Genomic DNA, 17361 nt, shown 5'->3' with positions numbered 1-17361 from the left:
GCACCGAGAGGCGACATCAACAGACGCCCGATCGGCATCGATCTCCAAGGCAGGAGAATCGCCGAGCGTCAAGAGAACGATCCCGGCCGTCCGCTCGGGAAGAGGAAAATAGAAGCAATACTTCCCGAGGCGAGATCAACGTTATTGCTGGTGGGCCGACTGGAGGAGACTCCAACCGAGCCAGAAAGGCGGGCGTCCGGCAGCTACAGATCCACGCAGTCGGTTGCAGCCAAGAGCGGGCAAGTGGACCGGAAATCACTTTCGGGCCTGGAGACTTAGAAGGAGTAGAAGTGCCCCACGACGACGCTCTGCTCATTAAAGCGGTAATAGCAAATTACACTATTCATCGCATATTTGTTGACACAGGGAGCTCGGTCAACATTATATTCAAGAAGGCGTTCGATCAGCTGCAAATTGATCGAGCCGAGCTGCTACCCATGACAACGCCGCTCTACGGGTTCACGGGTAACGAAGTGCAGCCGGTCGGACAGATCCGGTTGGCTACCTCACTGGGAGAAGAGCCGCTCAGGAGGACCAGGACAATAAACTTCGTGGTGGTCGACTCTCCTTCGTCCTACAACGTCATTTTGGGACGACCGGCGCTCAGCGAATTTCGAGCAGTCGTCTCAACCTTCCATCAGAAGATCAAGTTCCCCGTGGAGGACAAAGTAGGAGAAGTATGTGGAGATCAGCTAGCAGCTCGGCGGTACTATATAGAGATGATCCGAGCAGAAGCCTGTTCCGCTCGGAAGGCGCCCCGGATCGAGGTACACGCCATAACCGAGAAACCTCCTGCTTTAATTTATGATGAAAAGGAGGAGGTTCAGATCCATCCGACCCGATCGGAGGCCACGACTTTTATCGCCTCTGATCTAGAGGAGGAGCAGAAGGAGGAGCTGATCCAATGCCTCCAACGAAATCATGATGTCTTCGTCTGGTCGACACATGAGTTGCCCGGAATTTCGCCGAGCATAGCGCAGCATGAGTTGCATGTCCGACCAGACGCTCGGCCAGTGAAGCAGAGAAAAAGGGATTTCAGTGCCGAGCAGAATGCCATCATCCAGGCGGAAGTAGAGAAACTTCTGGAGGCCGGCCATATACGCGAAGTGCAGTTCCCGAGCTGGCTGGCTAATGTAGTATTAGTCTCCAAGCCGGGCGGCAAGTGTCGGGACTTAAACAAAGCATGCCCCAAAGATTTTTATCCCCTGCCCCGGATAGATCAGCTGGTGGACTCTACGGCCGGCTGCGAGTTAATATGTATGCTCGACGCCTACCAAGGCTATCATCAAGTGCCGCTCGCCCGTGAAGATCAAGAAAAAGTTAGCTTCGTGACTACCGACGGCACATATTGCTACAATGTGATGCCGTTCGGATTGAAAAATGCCGGGGCAACCTATCAACGCTTGATGAACAAAGTGTTCAGGGAGCAGATCGGGCGGAATCTGGAAGTCTATGTGGACGACATTCTTATCAAATCAGTCCAATCGGCCGATCTCTTCAAGGACATGGAAGAAACCTTCCGAAAACTACGCAAATATGGAGTCAGGCTAAATCCCCAGAAGTGCCTGTTCGGAGCAAAAGGAGGGCGTTTCTTGGGGTACATAGTGACCGAACGGGGAATTGAAGCAAATCCCAGCAAAGTGAAAGCTCTACAAGACATGCCGCCTCCCAGAAATACAAGGGAAGTGCAGCGGTTGACCGGTCGGATAACTGCTTTGTCCAGATTCATCTCCAAAACCGCCGACCGGAGCCTACCATTTTTCAAGATCCTGCGCAAGGCTACTAAGTTCCAGTGGGATGAAGAATGTGACCGAGCGTTCGGAGAATTGAAAACATATCTCAATTCTCTGCCTGTACTTGCCAAGCCGATCGGGGGTGAGTCACTTTATATTTATCTGTCGTCAACTGAGCATGCTGTAGGCTCAGCACTTGTGAGGGCGAGCGGCGAAGAGCAGCCGGTGTATTTTCTGAGCCACATTTTAAAGATGCTGAATCTCGTTACACCGGGCTCGAGAAGTTGGCCTTTGCTTTGGTTCTAGCCGCTCGGCGCCTTCGACCATATTTCTTGACTTACACCATCATTGTCCGGACGAACAACCCACTAGGAAGAGTGCTGTTGAATCCAGAAGCGTCCGGACGGCTCATCAAATGGACGACAGAACTAAGTGAATTTGACATCCAATACCAGCCCCGCTCGGCGATCAAAGCGCAATCCTTGGCTGATTTTGTGACCGAAGTGCAAAAGCCAGAGCCGGAAGCTCTGTGGAGAATATATGTGGATGAGTCTTCCACTCGGCTCAGAAGTGGGATTGGAATATTGCTGCTCTCGCCTCAAAAAGAAAAGATGCACTTATCCGTCCGGCTGGATTACAAAGCTACCAACAATGAAGCAGAGTATGAGGCCCTCATAGCCGGATTATAGGCAGCACGGCATGTGGGAGCTCAGCAACTATCTGGCACCTTTGAAATCAACAGCGCTCGGCTTAAACTCTACGCTGAGGCCTTTGAAAAACTCAAAGCTAATTTCCGCGAGGTTCTTATTCAGAAGATTCTCCGAACGGAGAACCAGGCAGCCGATGAGTTGGCCAAACTAGCAAGTTCTATAACGCCGGTCATTATCCCGAAGCTAATTGAACAAGTATCTTTGGTGGCACATGTTGACCGGATGGAAGGCCTCATGTTTCCGGACGACTGGAGGACACCCATCATGGAGTTTTTGCGCTCGGGCACAACTTCTGCCGATCGGGAAGAAGCCCAGCTGCTCAGGAGGAGGGCCGGTCGGTTCACACTCATCGGCGATCAGCTCTACAAGAAGGCTTTCTCTCGCCCGCTGTTGAAGTGTGTGAGCTCGGAAGACTCGGCTTACATCCTCCAAGAGGTACATCAAGGATCATGCGGAGGACATCCGGGCGGACGATCACTAGCCAAAAAGATTTTGCTAGCTGGATACTTTTGGCCGACATTACAAATGGACGCCGCTCGGACAAGATTCACGCGTTTTCATGCCGAAGTATCACAACTTCGCACCGACCGGCAGAGAGATGAAGACATCAGCCGTTTCATGTCCGTTCGATCAATGGGAATGGATATTGTGGGTCCATTTCCGATGGCGACCGGGCAGAGGATGGTGGCGGTCGATTATTTTTCCAAGTGGGTGGAGGCCGAGCCACTAGCCAGGATCACCGAGCGGATGGTCAAAAATTCATCCGGCAACACATCATCTTAGGTTCGGTATCCTCGCCGATTGATTTCCGACAATGGGCGGCAATTCACTGGAAGGTGCTAGAAGATTGGTGCAAAAGCTACGGATCGAGCAACACTTCACGTCCGTGGCTTACCCCAAAGCAACGGTCAAGCCGAAAATTCTCCAGATTCTGCGCCTCGGCTCGACCAAGTGGGAGGAAGTTGGCCGGATGAAGTCGGGCGTTTATGGGCCATCCGACGACTCCTAAGGAAGCAACGGGCGTCACACCTTTTCATCTGGTGTATGGCGGCGAAGCAGTCATTCCGGTTGAAGTCGGCGTCGAGTCCGTCCGGGTCCAATTGTACGATGAAGGCAACGCCGATCGGAGGAACATGGAGCTGGATTTGATTGACGAGGAGTGAGCCAAGGCATCCGTTCGGCTGATGGCATACCGTCAACGAATGAAGCAAAACTACAACCACCGCGTCATTCCCCGATCATTCCAGGTCGGCGACCTTATTTGGAAGAAAGTCAAACCGGTCGGCGACGTCGGCAAGCTTGAAGCTCCGTGGGCAGGTCCCTTCAAAATCATCGAAAAGCTCCGCTCGGGTGCGTATTATTTGGAGGATGAGGACGGTCGGTAGTTGGATAGGCCGTGGAGCGCGAACCACCTCCAGCCTTACCGGGCGGGATGAAAGGTGTACCACTGTAAATCATCCTGTGTACTTTTTTCGACTGAATACTGGAAATGCAGAAATGAAGAATCAAGAGAACAAATATAAAGCATTGTCAACAAGAAACGAAGGCCCCGCGTCGTTCGGCCGGAGGTAAATTATCCGAGCCAAAATGCTCGACGAAGCAGACCCTGAGCCGTTCGGCCAGGAGTACGTTCTCCAAGCTGGGTGAAAGGTGCGCTAAATATAAATTTATATACTTTTTGGTCGCCTATGTACTTGCGATGCAGGAAGCAAAAAGATGAAAACACATTGAGTATTCTCCGCTGAGCGGCTTACCGTTCGGTAGGGGCGTATGGATTATCCGAGCCAAGCGCCCGAATAGCGAAGGCCTCCTAGCCGATTAGATTCGCAAGCAAATGACCCGTGCTGTTCGGCCGGGCATAAAAACTGTTCAAGCGCGAGATAAGTTATGAAGGCCAAGGTCGCTCGACCTGGTAAGGAGTTAGCCTTGAAGGCCGTCTAGCCCAGACGTTAAACCGTAGAGCCGCGCCAACCGGCTATAAATATCCGCGCCGACGAGCTCCGTCGTTAAAGATCGAGAGACGAGCCGGCGTCTATAAACCCTCCGAGCGGAAGACCGTCTAGCCCAGACGTTAAACCGTAGAGCCGCGCCGACCGGCTATAAATATCCGCGCCGACGAGCTCCGTCGTTAAAGATCGAGACGAGCCGGCGTTTATAAACCCTCCGGCCGGGAAACCGGGAGACGAGCCGGCTTTAAAGCCCCGAGCAGAAGCCCGACGTTAAAGATCGAGACGAGCCGACGCCTATAAACCCTCCGAGCGGAAGACCGTCTAGCCAGACGTTAAACCGTAGAGAGCCGACCGGCTATAAATATCCGCGCCGACGAGCTCCGTCGTTAAAGATCGAGACGGCGTCTATAAACGTCCGAGCAGAAGACCGACGAGCTCCGTCGTTAAAGATCGAGAGCCGCGCCGACCGGCTATAAATATCCGCGCCGACGAGCTCCGTCGTTAAAGATCGAGAGACGAGCCGGCGTCTATAAACCCTCCGAGCGGAAGACCGTCTAGCCCAGACGTTAAACCGTAGAGCCGCTCCGTTCGGCTATAAATATCCGCGCCGACGAGCTCCGTCGTTAAAAATCGAGAGACGAGCCGGCGTCTATAAATAATCCGAGCGGACGAATAGACGAGCTCCGTCGTTAAAGATCGAGAGCCGCGCCGTCCGGCTATAAATATTCGCGCCGTCGAGCTCCGACGTTAAATATCGAGAGATGAGCCGGCGTCTATAAATAATCCGAGCGGACGAATAGACGAGCTCCGTCGTTAAAGATCGAGAGCCGCGCCGTCCGGCTATAAATATTCGCGCCGTCGAGCTCCGACGTTAAATATCGAGAGACGAGCCGGCGTCTATAAATGATCCGAGCGGACGAACCGACGAGCTCCGTCGTTAAAGATCGAGAGCCGCGCCGTCCGGCTATAAATATCCGTGCCGTCGAGCTCCGACGTTAAACATCGAGAGACACGTCGGCGTCTATAAATAATCAGCGGAATATCGTCGACACTGCAATTATCCGTATTCTCCGCCGATATTATTAGACCGACGCTAAGTTCCGCTCAGACTCGAGGTATAAAGGTTCTGATCGGCTTATAACGAGCGATTCTTGCTAGCAACACAGAATGATATTCGGCCGAACGGAAGGGCTAGGGAAAACACTTGCAAGAATGCACCTCGAATGCCAAAGGTGTGATAGTAGACGAGCGGACAGCACAAGTATTAGCAAGGGGACAGTGCAAAAAGATAGAGTACACGAAAGGAAAGCATTTCATTGAAATTAAAACCTTAGGCCGAGTGGCCTAAGTACAAAAAGATTCATGTTCAGCCGAGCGGCGAAATTACAAGAATTACTCGATGTAGTCGTAGAGGTCCCTCGGAATGTTGATCAGGAGCTCCACCTGATCGCCGGCTGGAATATTGGTGGACTCCGGAAGAAGGCCCTTCGACTTCAGATAGGTCATAGTGGCCGTAATGGCCAAGTCGAAAGCTGAGTACATCCGCTCGCAAATTTTCTCCGAGAACTCGGGCGATCGGATATGGCTTTGTCGGAGAGCGGCAACTCGGCTCGGCTCGGCATCCTGGTATTCTTTGAAGGTCGCCTGGGAGCCTCATTCAGATGTTCAATCTTCTCCGCATCGGCCGAGCGGCCTGCCTTCTCCCAGTCGAGCTGCTCCGTCAGCTCCTTTATCTTCAACTCCAGGCCCCGGGCCTCCACGTTTTTCTTCTCCAGATCGGAGATGGCTGTGTTCTTCCGAGTGGTGGCCAGATTTATCTTTGTGTCAAGCGACTTGACTTGTCGCTCGGACTCGGCTAGGGCGTGGGCCTGGTCAGCTGTTTTCTTCTGCTCAGCAGCCAGCAGAGTTTGAGCTTTCTTCAGCTCTTTTTGCAGCTCGGAGTAGGAAGGGCCTTGGGAGCCGCTCGGACCGCCTGCCGCCTGCAGTTGCCTTATCTCCTCGTCCGCCATAGCCAGGCAGCTGGAAACTGCTATCTCTTCCACTCATCTCTGAAGCAAGAAGGCGCAGTTGTTAAAAGCCGAGCGGAAGTATTCAGGCAAAACTTCAAAAAACAAAAAAACAACAACAAACTTACCCCCGTAGCCGCTTGCATGTGGCTGTTGGCTAAGTTCCGGAGGGGGATCATTGCTACGCGCGCCCGAGCGTCGGCCCACATCTCGGCGAGGGGCCCTTTCAAAGTAATGGTGTGCTCGGGCACGGTTGGCCGGTCGGCTTCTGGTAGCAACTCTTCAGTTGGAAGATGAAGAGTAACCCGTATTGTGCGGCCGTGACCAGGGATCGCCCGACCGGGATCAGAAGCTGGCGCAGAAAACCGCGAATGGATGGTCGAGCGTTGGACTGAACGGCGAGCAGGGGGGAGAGTGTCGACCGGAGTACCTAGTCAGAATGCGTCCGGTCGGACGAAATGGTCTCGGGCACAGGCGCCTTGCCTTTAGCAGTCACGGCGGCCCGGTCAGAGGGTTGGACCGCGGAGGTAGCCGAGCGCAGCGGAGTCTCCACCCGGCGCCTCTTTTGCAGAGGCTGTTCCTCCTCCCGAGCGGACCCTCCGTTGGTTCCCTGGAAGGGAGCTCCGCTGGCCACCTGCTGTTGAGAGGCCCGAGCGGCCAATTCAGCCTGGGTGCCGCTCTCTCCTTCGTGAGAACCGACCGGCTGAATACCCAACGCTTCCATTTCCTTAGCCGCAGCGGCCTCCAGCGCCGCTGCCTTTCTCTTCAGAACGCCGGCCATCATCGAGTCCATGACGATGAAGAAGAAGAAATCAGTTAGCAATTAAAGCAAATGCCCAAGCAAAATTCTTACCGAAGCCGGTCGGAAGTGGGGTCCGTATAGGACTCAGCCCAAAAATGTACATCACTCCCTCGTGAAGAAGTTTGTTGATGTCAAGCCGCAAACCGGCTAGTACATTTGCGGTGTGAAGATAATCCGGTCAGGTCTTGAATTTCTTCAACTCGGGAGTAGGAAGTAGACTGACCTGCCACTGGGTCGGAAAGTTTGGCTGACTGGGCATGCGGAGGTAGAAATAATAGTCCTTCCAATGTTTATTGGAAGTGGGTAGTTTATTGAAGAAGACCAGACCGGGCCGAGCTTGGAACATAAAGGTGCCCAGCTCGGCTTGCTTAGGGTAATAGAAATAAAAGAAGACCTCCGGTCGGAGGGGAATGTTGTGAATCTTAAACAAAACGACAACACCGCAGAGGAGACGGAAGGTATTTGGTACTAAACTTCCGAGCGGCACGCCAAAATAATTACAGACGTCTACTATAAAAGGATGCACGGGGAACCATAGACCGGCGGTAAATTGGTCGTGAAAGACACAGAAACCGCCGCGCGGCGATCTGTGTGGCCGAGCGGCGGGACCAGCTAGGCGAACTTCGAAATCCTCGGGGATTTCGAAATTGTCAGCCAAAATATCAAAATCCCGTTGTTCGAAACGGGACCGCATGGTAGTATACCATGGGCCTAGGGATTGTTCTTCGGGATGAGAAGAACTGGCCATGATCCGGACAGAAGAAATCAAAAAAGAAGTTTCAAAGACGAAGAAAAGGAGTTTCAAAGACTGGAGCTAGGGGAAGAAATGTGAATTAGATACCGGAAAGGAAGAAGGAAAGATCTAAAACCTTACTGAGGGGAGAGGGATCGAGGAAAGGCGCCGAAGAGCGTCAAAGGGCAGAAACAAGATCGCCGGAGCTCCAAAGCGCAGAGGGCAACAGTAGAGGTAACGGAGGCGAGTGAAGGTGAGAAGGAAACGAAGAATTTATAGGGTGAGGGCCGGGCGGCCTCCACCGTCGGATCCAGGTCACGGGAATCAAAGCATGCATCTAGCCGTTTATTTCGAATTGCTTCGATCACATCAAAATATCATGCCACCGCCTCCGTACTCTGATGGCATTGCTCCACGTGGCAGTCAATCATTCGGAGCATTTAATGAAGGTATGATCAACCTTGATGTCGAAGATTGGCGCAGAACGCGAGGAGATCCGGTGAAGGCCATCATTGATTCATTCAAGGATATCTCTACGGCTGACCGGGCGGAGAGTATTAGCATGGAGGAGCCGTTCGGCTAGACTCACAGTCCAGTCAGTCGGACTATTCGCCTCCTTCGACTAGACTTGAAGGGGAGGCAAGTGATCCGGTAGTAAGAGCGGGCCCCCCCTGCAAAGTCAACGCCAAGTGGAAGTCACCGGAGCAGCCGCCCATCTGGGGAGAGTGTGGTCCGACCGGACGGACCCGACCGGACTGCCGGCCGGCCGATGGAATCGAATACCCGGATGGGTCCGGCCGGCTCGCACTTATGGTTGGAAGGCACCCTGTCAAATCGGGGTTCCGACGCTCAGTTGAAAAGGTCATGGACCGAGCTGACCTTTTGACCGACCAAAGTCATAAAGCACCCCTGTTTATTAGTCTCCACAAAGCACAAGTAAACCACTGCGGATGTCCGGCCGGATGTTGAGGGAGCTGTCCGCCCGGACGACAAGTTTGGAGCAAGGGAAAAGGACAGGGGACTTCTTTCTCTGACAACCGGTAGGTTTCACGTGTGTGCCATGCTCCAAATCTTGTGATAGGGGATTCTGCTGTCCCATCAAGGGCATGCTTTGACTGTAGCGATATGGGTCAGGTAAGCTTTCTGACAGCCGCATACCTAGGAAAGGACAGAGGACACGTATGCACCTCGGTACACGTGCCCAAACCCTTCACAGCTCTATATAAAGAGCCTCAGACTTCGCCGGAGAAGGGATTTTCGAGGTATTCTGAGACTTTGGAAGTCACCTTGTTCATCGTAATTTACCTGACTTGAGCATCGGAGGGTCGCCGCCGGGAACCCCCTTCCCGGCCCGACTTCTGTGCAGGTTAGCCGGAGTATCGCGCCACCAGTTGGAGATCTACATCAGCGAGTCGGAGAGCGTCACGTGCCCAGCGTCTGTTGACTTCTGGTTCGGACAGGATCAAAAAAAATATATATATAGATAGATAGATAGATAGATAGAGTCTTTTAATATGTCGTACATTTCATAAGCCCCTTAAAAATTTTTTTTTTATGCTTAATACTCAAAACTTAGAAAAAAAAACTGATATATTACATTCAATGTGTTGTAGCCATTACCATGAATTCTAATAACTATTTTGTAATACTTTGAGTACAAGTTATTAAGTGGCAGAGCAACAACCAACTTGCGCGTAATCTGCCATATGTTTGTTTCACAGTCCTAATAATAATATTAATATTAATATTATTATTATTATTATTATTACTATTATTATTATTATTATTATAATTATAAGAGAATCTGAATGGTTAAGGGCCAGCTTTGTGGGTCCCACTCATCCGAGTGATGGGATTGGTTGGACTGATTTTAATATCTAGTGGAAATAATGCAACCACCAAATCTTAACAGTGCATATCTTGCTATATTTCCTAACAAACATCTAACACAAATGATACAAATCTCTTAGATAATTGAGATATTTTTCTAAATAAAAAAATTAACATTTTTATTTTAAAAAAGATATGTGACGAATTAGTCAATTTACTTGGAAACAAAGATATTGACTAAATTTGCTTGCCTTCGATTCATTTGTTACAACTCTCTTTTTTAAAAGTTTTGATGGATAAGTTAGTTCATACCTCCTATTCTCATTCTTCTATTTGGAGACGTAAAAGAAAGTTACATTGCATGTTCATCACCTGAATGAGATGAGAATTAGGAGTGCAAACGAATCGAATCGATTTGAAAAATATTTGATTCATATTCAAATTTATTGTATCGAAATCAAATATATTTCAATTTTTTCAACCAAACTCGAGCTCAAATTATATTATTCGATAGTTCATGAGCCACTTACGAGACTTAATATTTTATTAATATAAGTTAAATATATATTAAATAAATAAATTTCAAACTTTTCGAGTAATTATTTTCGAACAATAAATCAAATAGTTCGTGAATATATTGAAATCTTTCGAGCCGAATTCAAACTCGAGCCCTAATTCAAATGGAGCTCGAAAAAAAAATTTAAAAATTTTCAAATTTCGAATCGAGCTCGAACTCAAATATATCTATTTCAAGTCGAATTTGAGCTTTAAATTTTTGTACATATTCGGTTCGATTTTACACCCTTAATGAGAATGCTATTTTAATGATAAATAAAAAAAATATTTCTTTAATTTTTTACTTATATATATATATATATATATATATATATATATAGCATAACGCAACTTGTAAGCACAGGCCGGTTTACTAGTCAACCCACCATCTTTGACGGCTATCCAAGTCAACGCCTTCATCCCCTTCCGCGAAGCAACCATCCGTATCGCACAGTCACAGTTACAATTAACTACGTCCTCCACCTCCATAAGAACCACAACGCACTCTCCTCTTCCCCATCTCCATGGCTTCATCCATCCGCAGCAGCTCCGGCGAGTCGTCGCGGCCGCCGGCCTTGGCCTTCTCCTCGCCCTTCGCCACCTCCTTCACCGAGCTGCTCACCAGAAGTGATGATCAGGAGCCTCTGCGGCTTGGGATGAGCCAGGAGCCAGCAGGTGGTGTGGCCAAGTTCAAGTCTGCGCCACCTCCCTCCCTCCCTCTCTCTCCTCCTCCCCTCTCCCCTTCCTTCTTCTCCTTCCCTGCCGGCCTCAGCCTCACAGAGCTCCTGGACTCCCCTGTCCTCCTCTCCTCTTCCTCAGTAAGTCAACCAACCAAGCTCAATTGCTCCATCGAATCTATTTAACTTATCGAAACTAATTCACGGAATCTGTATCGATCAATAGATCTTGCCTTCTCCCACCACTGGATCTTTACCTGCACAACATCTCAGCTGGGGCTTCCCCGGAGCTAAAGAGGAGAACACAGCCTTCTCCGACTTCTCCTTCCAAAGTCAACTACAACTGCCAAACTCCACAGAGGTATTCTTCATGTTCTATTGATCTATAACTTCAATTTTTCTTTTCTCGATCTGATCCTTTCGAACCGATCGCAGCAAGTGAATTCTCAGGCTCCGAGAGAGAAGAGATCGGATGATGATGGATTCAACTGGAGGAAGTACGGGCAGAAGCAAGTGAGAGGGAGCGAGAACCCGCGGAGCTACTACAAGTGCACTCATCCTAGTTGCCCCATGAAGAAGAAGGTGGAGAGGTCGCCGGCGGACGGGCAGATCACTGAGATTGTGTACAAGGGCAGCCACAACCACCCAAAGCCTCAGTCCGCTAGGAGGAACTCAGCTTCCTCTCAGGCGACAACTCATGCTGCTTTGCCCTCTGAAGCAGGCACGCTGCCTACTGATTCAGCTCTCACGCCGGACAACTCGTCCGTCTCGTTTGGTGATGACGAAGCCGATACCGCATACAGGAGCAACACCGATGCAGAGGAATTCGATGAAGATGAATTGGAAGCAAAGCGCAGGTGAGCTTAGTCATGGCTTTGTTAGAAAGAACTAAATCAAAGAAGTTTGGCATGTAAAGAACTAAATTTGTGCAGCAAGAAGGAAGGTGATGGTGAAGAATTATCGACCACCGGAAGTAAGACAATCAGGGAGCCCAGAGTTGTTGTGCAAACTCCGAGCGACGTCGATATCCTTGTCGACGGATATAGGTGGAGAAAATATGGGCAGAAGGTGGTGAAAGGAAATCCAAACCCAAGGTGAGAAAGAACTTCAAAGTCTTTGTTGTGGTCCATCATGTAGATAGGTGATTAGTCAATTAGATTCTAATATATCTTTCGACAGGAGCTACTACAAATGCACGATGACGGGTTGCCCAGTTAGGAAGCATGTGGAGAGGGCATCCGGCGACCCGAGATCGGTGATCACAACCTACGAAGGAAAGCACAACCACGAAGTGCCTACGGGCAGGGGAAGCAGCACCGGGCATGCAATTAGCAGACCTCAACCTCATGAAGTTAAATCCAACTTGCTGCAACCTTACCCAGTGATGGCTGCTCGCTCTAATCTCCGTTCAATTAGCAATCCCTATGATCGAATGTTGCAGAATTCAGTCGACTACGGAGTCCCGACGCTACAAATGTTACAGCATTAGAGAATCCAAGTAGTCATAATAAGCTCTTGATATCTTCATTGTTGTGTCGAGATTAGCTGACTGGTGTTTGCATTTGTTCTGTAAGAAAAAGCAGTATGTTATTAGCAAGAACTAAACAAAGATCCCTTGTGAGTCATTAACAACAGAGAATACCAGCTCTGTATGAAATCTAAATGCATATGATCAGAATCTTGCAGAAGTCAAAGATTGAAGGATGTAGGATTCTGCTCTACTTGTCTACGATTTGGTCAGTCAACTTGTCCGCTTTGTTGACTCCATGAGAAGCTTCTGCATGCTGTCAACACCATGAGGGAGGTCCTTTAATGGCTTGCTTCTTTGGATGGTTGTATTGACTCAGCTTGTGTAGCTATAAATAGATTGGAAGAGGTTTAGGTGGCCTGCATCACCTTCAAACTTTAATTATCTTCAATGGTGAAACTAATAAGGGTAAAAATTAAAAGGACATCCTTGTTTTTATTGAAATTGTCAAAGGAACCCTTCTTTTTCATTTGTTATCAAAAGGACACCCCATTCCACCTTTATCTATTTTATTTTCTGAAACAGTCTTTATTTTTAGCGCTATTATAGTAGCTACCGATTGATATCTACTACGCAATTATAGTAGCTACATGACATAATTATAACAGCTATAAATTCACAACTATTATAACTATACAATTATAGCAGTTATGATCTCATAACTACAAAATATAATTTTGACTAATGTTATTAGTGTTGATAGAGTCAAATCGCTACTATAACATAATATTGACTTGTGTTAATCATAAATGAAAGGCTCATATTATAACATTTATGAACTATAACTGCTTTATTTATGTTAATTAGAGTTAAAGTGTTCATATTATAGTAGCTATGAACTCGTAGCTACTATAACATCATCGAAAACAAGGGTAGATTTGAAAAATAAAATATATTGATGCTAAATGGGATGTCCTTTTGATAATAAATGAAAAAAAGATGCTCCTTTGAGGACTCCAATAAAATAAAACGTCCATTTAATTTTTGCTCAGGTAACAATTAGAGCTGTGTTAATCACATCTTAACCGAGCATCGAGTAAAATTACATCAACTAATAAAGCAAAAGGTGATTTCGCTTACTCTAAGCATCACTCATCGTCGGCCTATAGTGAAATGAAGGGAGGAAATCATAATACCGAACAGTCTCCTAGGTGGGAGGACATTTAATCCTCAGGGAAATGAACCTCATAGAAATCAACCCTTGCCAAATGAAACAACTCTGTCACCCGAGTACCAACTTATCTATGCCCGTGGGGGCAAAAAAAAAAAAAAAAATTACATCAACTAATGAATATAGGCTCCATTTCAAGACATAAATTTTTTAAAGAAACACCAATTAGCAAATGCTTGCAAGTGAGATGGGACAAGGGAAAAGGGAAAATAAGAGAATTAAAGATAGCCATCATACTCAATAAAGCTTTTCACTGACATCAGACTTCTCACATAAAATATGGCTCCCCTGCCCACCAAAGACAGGCAAGACGACTTTATTTATATTGCAATTAGTTAGCAGATCAATTGAAAGAATGCAGGAGTTTTCATAAGGTCAGGTCAGGTCATTCCCACCAAAAATTTATCATATTACCAAAGCAATACGGTTTGGTGATATAAATGAACAACAATGAACATCTTTAATCATACAGGTCAGGTCAGGTCATTCCCACCAAAAACTTATCATATTACCAAAGCAATAGGGTTTGGGGATAAATGAACAACAATGAACATGTTTAAAGATTACCTACAGAAGCTATTGTTCTCTCATCAAGGTTGTTATCAAGTGTGAAAACTAACTTACATAGTAAAACAGCTGGGCCAGCATTCACAGTCAAAAATGCCAACCATTAGCACGCCAATAGCTTCGTGAATTAGCATTTTTACGTGCCACTTTCACTTTCAGAAAGAGGCGGTATGCTCTCTCAACTTTATTCATCTGCAACAACTTGCTGTTTAGTTTGCTATAGACGGTCCTTGGAAGACAAAACCCTCTCCGCAGAGATTCCTCTACAACAAGAACAGCATTATCCACCTGCCCAACGTTGCACAGTCCATTAACAATGTATTCATAAACTTCCTTATCAGAATCATAACCATTATCTTGCATCTCCTTCCAGATTTTTAGCACCATCCCAACTTTGCCAAACCTTGAAAGCCTCATAAGAAGAAGTTTGTAAGTTCTCAGAGACAATTTACATCCTGCTTTCCTACACTTGTTATAAATAACCATAGCAGCATGGGGAGGTCCAAAGCTACATAAAGGCTCAATGATGGAAGTGATCATCCCTGTGCTAGGCAAAATTCCACAACACACCATCTCATCAAAAATTTCAAGGGCATCCGCAACTCTCCTCACTTTGAGGAGTGCGCAAATCAATATACTGTAGGTATCAATATTTGGTGAGCATTCCTTCTCTATCATGCCTCTATAGTACTCAATGCCTCTGTCTAATTCTCCAAGTGCTATGAAGTTAGAGATCATTGCATTGTAAGAAATGGTATCTTGGGGACAATCCTTCTCCTTCATCTTCTTGAAGATATCTACAGCTTCATCAATCCGTCCTGCCCGTCCAAATGCCTCAATGATGTGTTTATATGTCACACTATTAGGGCTGAAACCATCTGCTGTCATCATCATCCAGTAGCTCTCTACCTTATCAACCCTACCAAACTTTGCCCATCCACCAATCATCTCATTATATGTTGTACAGTCAAAAGAGATTTCTCCTTTAGTTGTGTGGAACAAAGAATTTGCAACCTTGAAATGAGATCTTCGAAACAAGCATTTTAACAATATATTGAGAGATTCAACATTACGCTCAGCTCCAATCTCTGCCAAATTTTTGAAAAGTTCAACGGCTTTCAAAACTCGGCGAGCCCTAACATAGCTGTCCATTAAAATCTCCAAGGTTTCGGCATTGACTTTAACATCATCATCCTTCATTCGAAGCAAAATTTCATCAACAAAGTCAAAGAATTTCCTCCGGCCAAGGGCCCTCAACATCACATTGTAAGTTTTGGTACACGGTACCACCTTTGGCTGTTGAATTGCCCAGCTGAAGAAGGAGACCATAGCTGCTCCGCCTAGGTTTCCCTTGTTTAGCACATCAGAGTAGACGTCGTGGGTCAGGTCGATGCTGATGGCTGAGAGTGCAGACTCAAGGGCAGACCTACCTGGTAACTTCTGAAGAAAGACTCCCCTAAGCCTCTCATCAGGAGAGAGAATTTGATCCCGAAGGCTAGTCAATGCGCACTCTTGCATTGGTCTCTCAGTAAAAAGGCGGGGTTTTGGAGGGTCAAGATCAATAGGGAGGAGGTCGGAGAGCTCTTTAAGGACGAATTGCTCGGAGATTGTAGAGTTGCACATAGAAGAAGAGCAAGTTCCATCGGAAGGATCAACGAAGAGGAAACGACGAGTAATGAAACCGATATGGGGGAGAATGTAGCCATTACTATGAAGAGGGCGAGTAGCCCCTAGAATTCGTGGAAACACCATCAGGAAAAGTCATATGGATGATCCAATGGAATTGCAATAGGAATAGGAATGAAAATGGAATGGAATCTAGAGTCGAACGTTGTATTCAATTCCTACGTTTGATTACACTATTGAATCGGAGAGACAACATTCAATATTATAGAAAAACAAAAAAGAAAGGAAAAAAACGACAACAATTGATGCGGACGTCTATTGGAATTAAACAATTTGCTCACACAAATACCGAAATTCAACCAGATCAGTATTTGGAAAAAGAAGGAAGAAACCAGAAGAAGAAGAAGAAGAAGAAGAAGGAACCAGTATAAAAAGAAACTAGAAGAAAAAGAAGAAGAGGAAAACTAGAAGAAGAAGATGAGGAGGAACCTAATCGGCGGCAGGAGGTATTCGTCGAAGAGATGCTCAGCAGCGGTAGGACTGGCGGAAGAGATGGCCGGCGGGGGAGGAGCGCGAGCTCTTCTAGGGTTCGACGATCGGTAGAAGATATGATCGTGGAGTGTGAGCGACAGGCTAGCGGACAGGGAAAATCCGCTTTTTTAAATATTAAAATACTTATAATTTTACTATTTATTACAATATTGTCCATTGGATAAAAATAAAAAAGGCCCCTTAATTTTTAGATAAATCGTGTCTCTAAAATTCCTTGTCCCCGTGTCCTACTCATCGTCTCAGTCCACTGTCGATAGCTTTTGATCATCATCTCGATCAACACTATAACTCTTGGGGAAGGTGAATCCAAGAGGGTCGCCATCAGCATGATCGACGCCGGAATCTAATCGGATTTGAGCAGGGATTCAAATGATGGTTGAGAAAAGTCTGCTAAGATTCGGTCGGATTCTAGCGCTGATCCTACCTATGGTGACCCTATGGGTTCACCTTCTCCAAGGATTATAGTGTTGATCAGGGCGATAGCAGGAGGCCGCCGACGATGGACTAGGACGACGAGTGATACATGGGGACAGATGATTTTGGAAACAGAGGATTTGATATCCTTAAGTTTTTGGATTCATGAAGGTTACATCTCATTGTGTTTTTTTTTCTATCTATAATTATCCAACACCCCTCCATTCTCTTAAGTTGACATAATTAATATTTACATAAATATTTATATTAGATCTTAAAGTTAATTCTATTAGTAGATACAAAATATGGATATTAAACCTTTCCATATAAAGAATCACAATGTTAGGGCAAAATATCTATGTAATATATTTGCTTGTATTTTACGATAGGACTGATAATATTGACTGTTTGGGGTAAGTAATATCACATTTTATTTGAATTATCTAGCAACCCTTTACTATATTATTTTCATTATTACCTCTCACTTATAATTTCCGCCTAAATCCTG

General features: G+C 46.7%; 2 protein-coding genes across 3 annotated transcripts; one reads left to right on the top strand and one right to left on the bottom strand.

Annotated features, from left to right (window-relative positions):
* The first annotated feature begins 10816 nt into the window (after positions 1-10816).
* Positions 10817-12636, top strand: LOC122031165 (probable WRKY transcription factor 26). Its single transcript, XM_042590287.1, has 5 exons — positions 10817-11136; positions 11222-11356; positions 11431-11852; positions 11928-12089; positions 12175-12636. The coding sequence occupies exons 1-5, from the start codon at positions 10843-10845 to the stop codon at positions 12482-12484; spliced, it is 1323 nt and encodes a 440-aa protein (XP_042446221.1). The 5' UTR covers positions 10817-10842; the 3' UTR covers positions 12485-12636.
* An 80-nt stretch (positions 12637-12716) lies between these two features.
* Positions 12717-16378, bottom strand: LOC122031164 (putative pentatricopeptide repeat-containing protein At5g43820). 2 transcript variants are annotated; one of them, XM_042590285.1, is made up of 2 exons: positions 14319-16378; positions 12717-12882 (listed from the first exon to the last, which is right to left on the bottom strand). In XM_042590285.1, the coding sequence occupies exon 1, from the start codon at positions 16011-16013 to the stop codon at positions 14349-14351; it is 1665 nt and encodes a 554-aa protein (XP_042446219.1). In that variant the 5' UTR covers positions 16014-16378; the 3' UTR covers positions 12717-12882; positions 14319-14348. The 2 variants fall into 2 exon arrangements, with proteins under 2 accessions (XP_042446219.1, XP_042446220.1); XM_042590286.1 differs by having other exon boundaries at positions 12717-12851.
* Positions 16379-17361: the final 983 nt, after the last annotated feature.

This window comes from Zingiber officinale, chromosome 11A (assembly GCF_018446385.1).
Source record: "Zingiber officinale cultivar Zhangliang chromosome 11A, Zo_v1.1, whole genome shotgun sequence".
In the NCBI taxonomy this organism is placed as follows: domain Eukaryota; kingdom Viridiplantae; phylum Streptophyta; class Magnoliopsida; order Zingiberales; family Zingiberaceae; genus Zingiber; species Zingiber officinale.
This window is presented reverse-complemented; position numbering and strand designations above follow the sequence as displayed.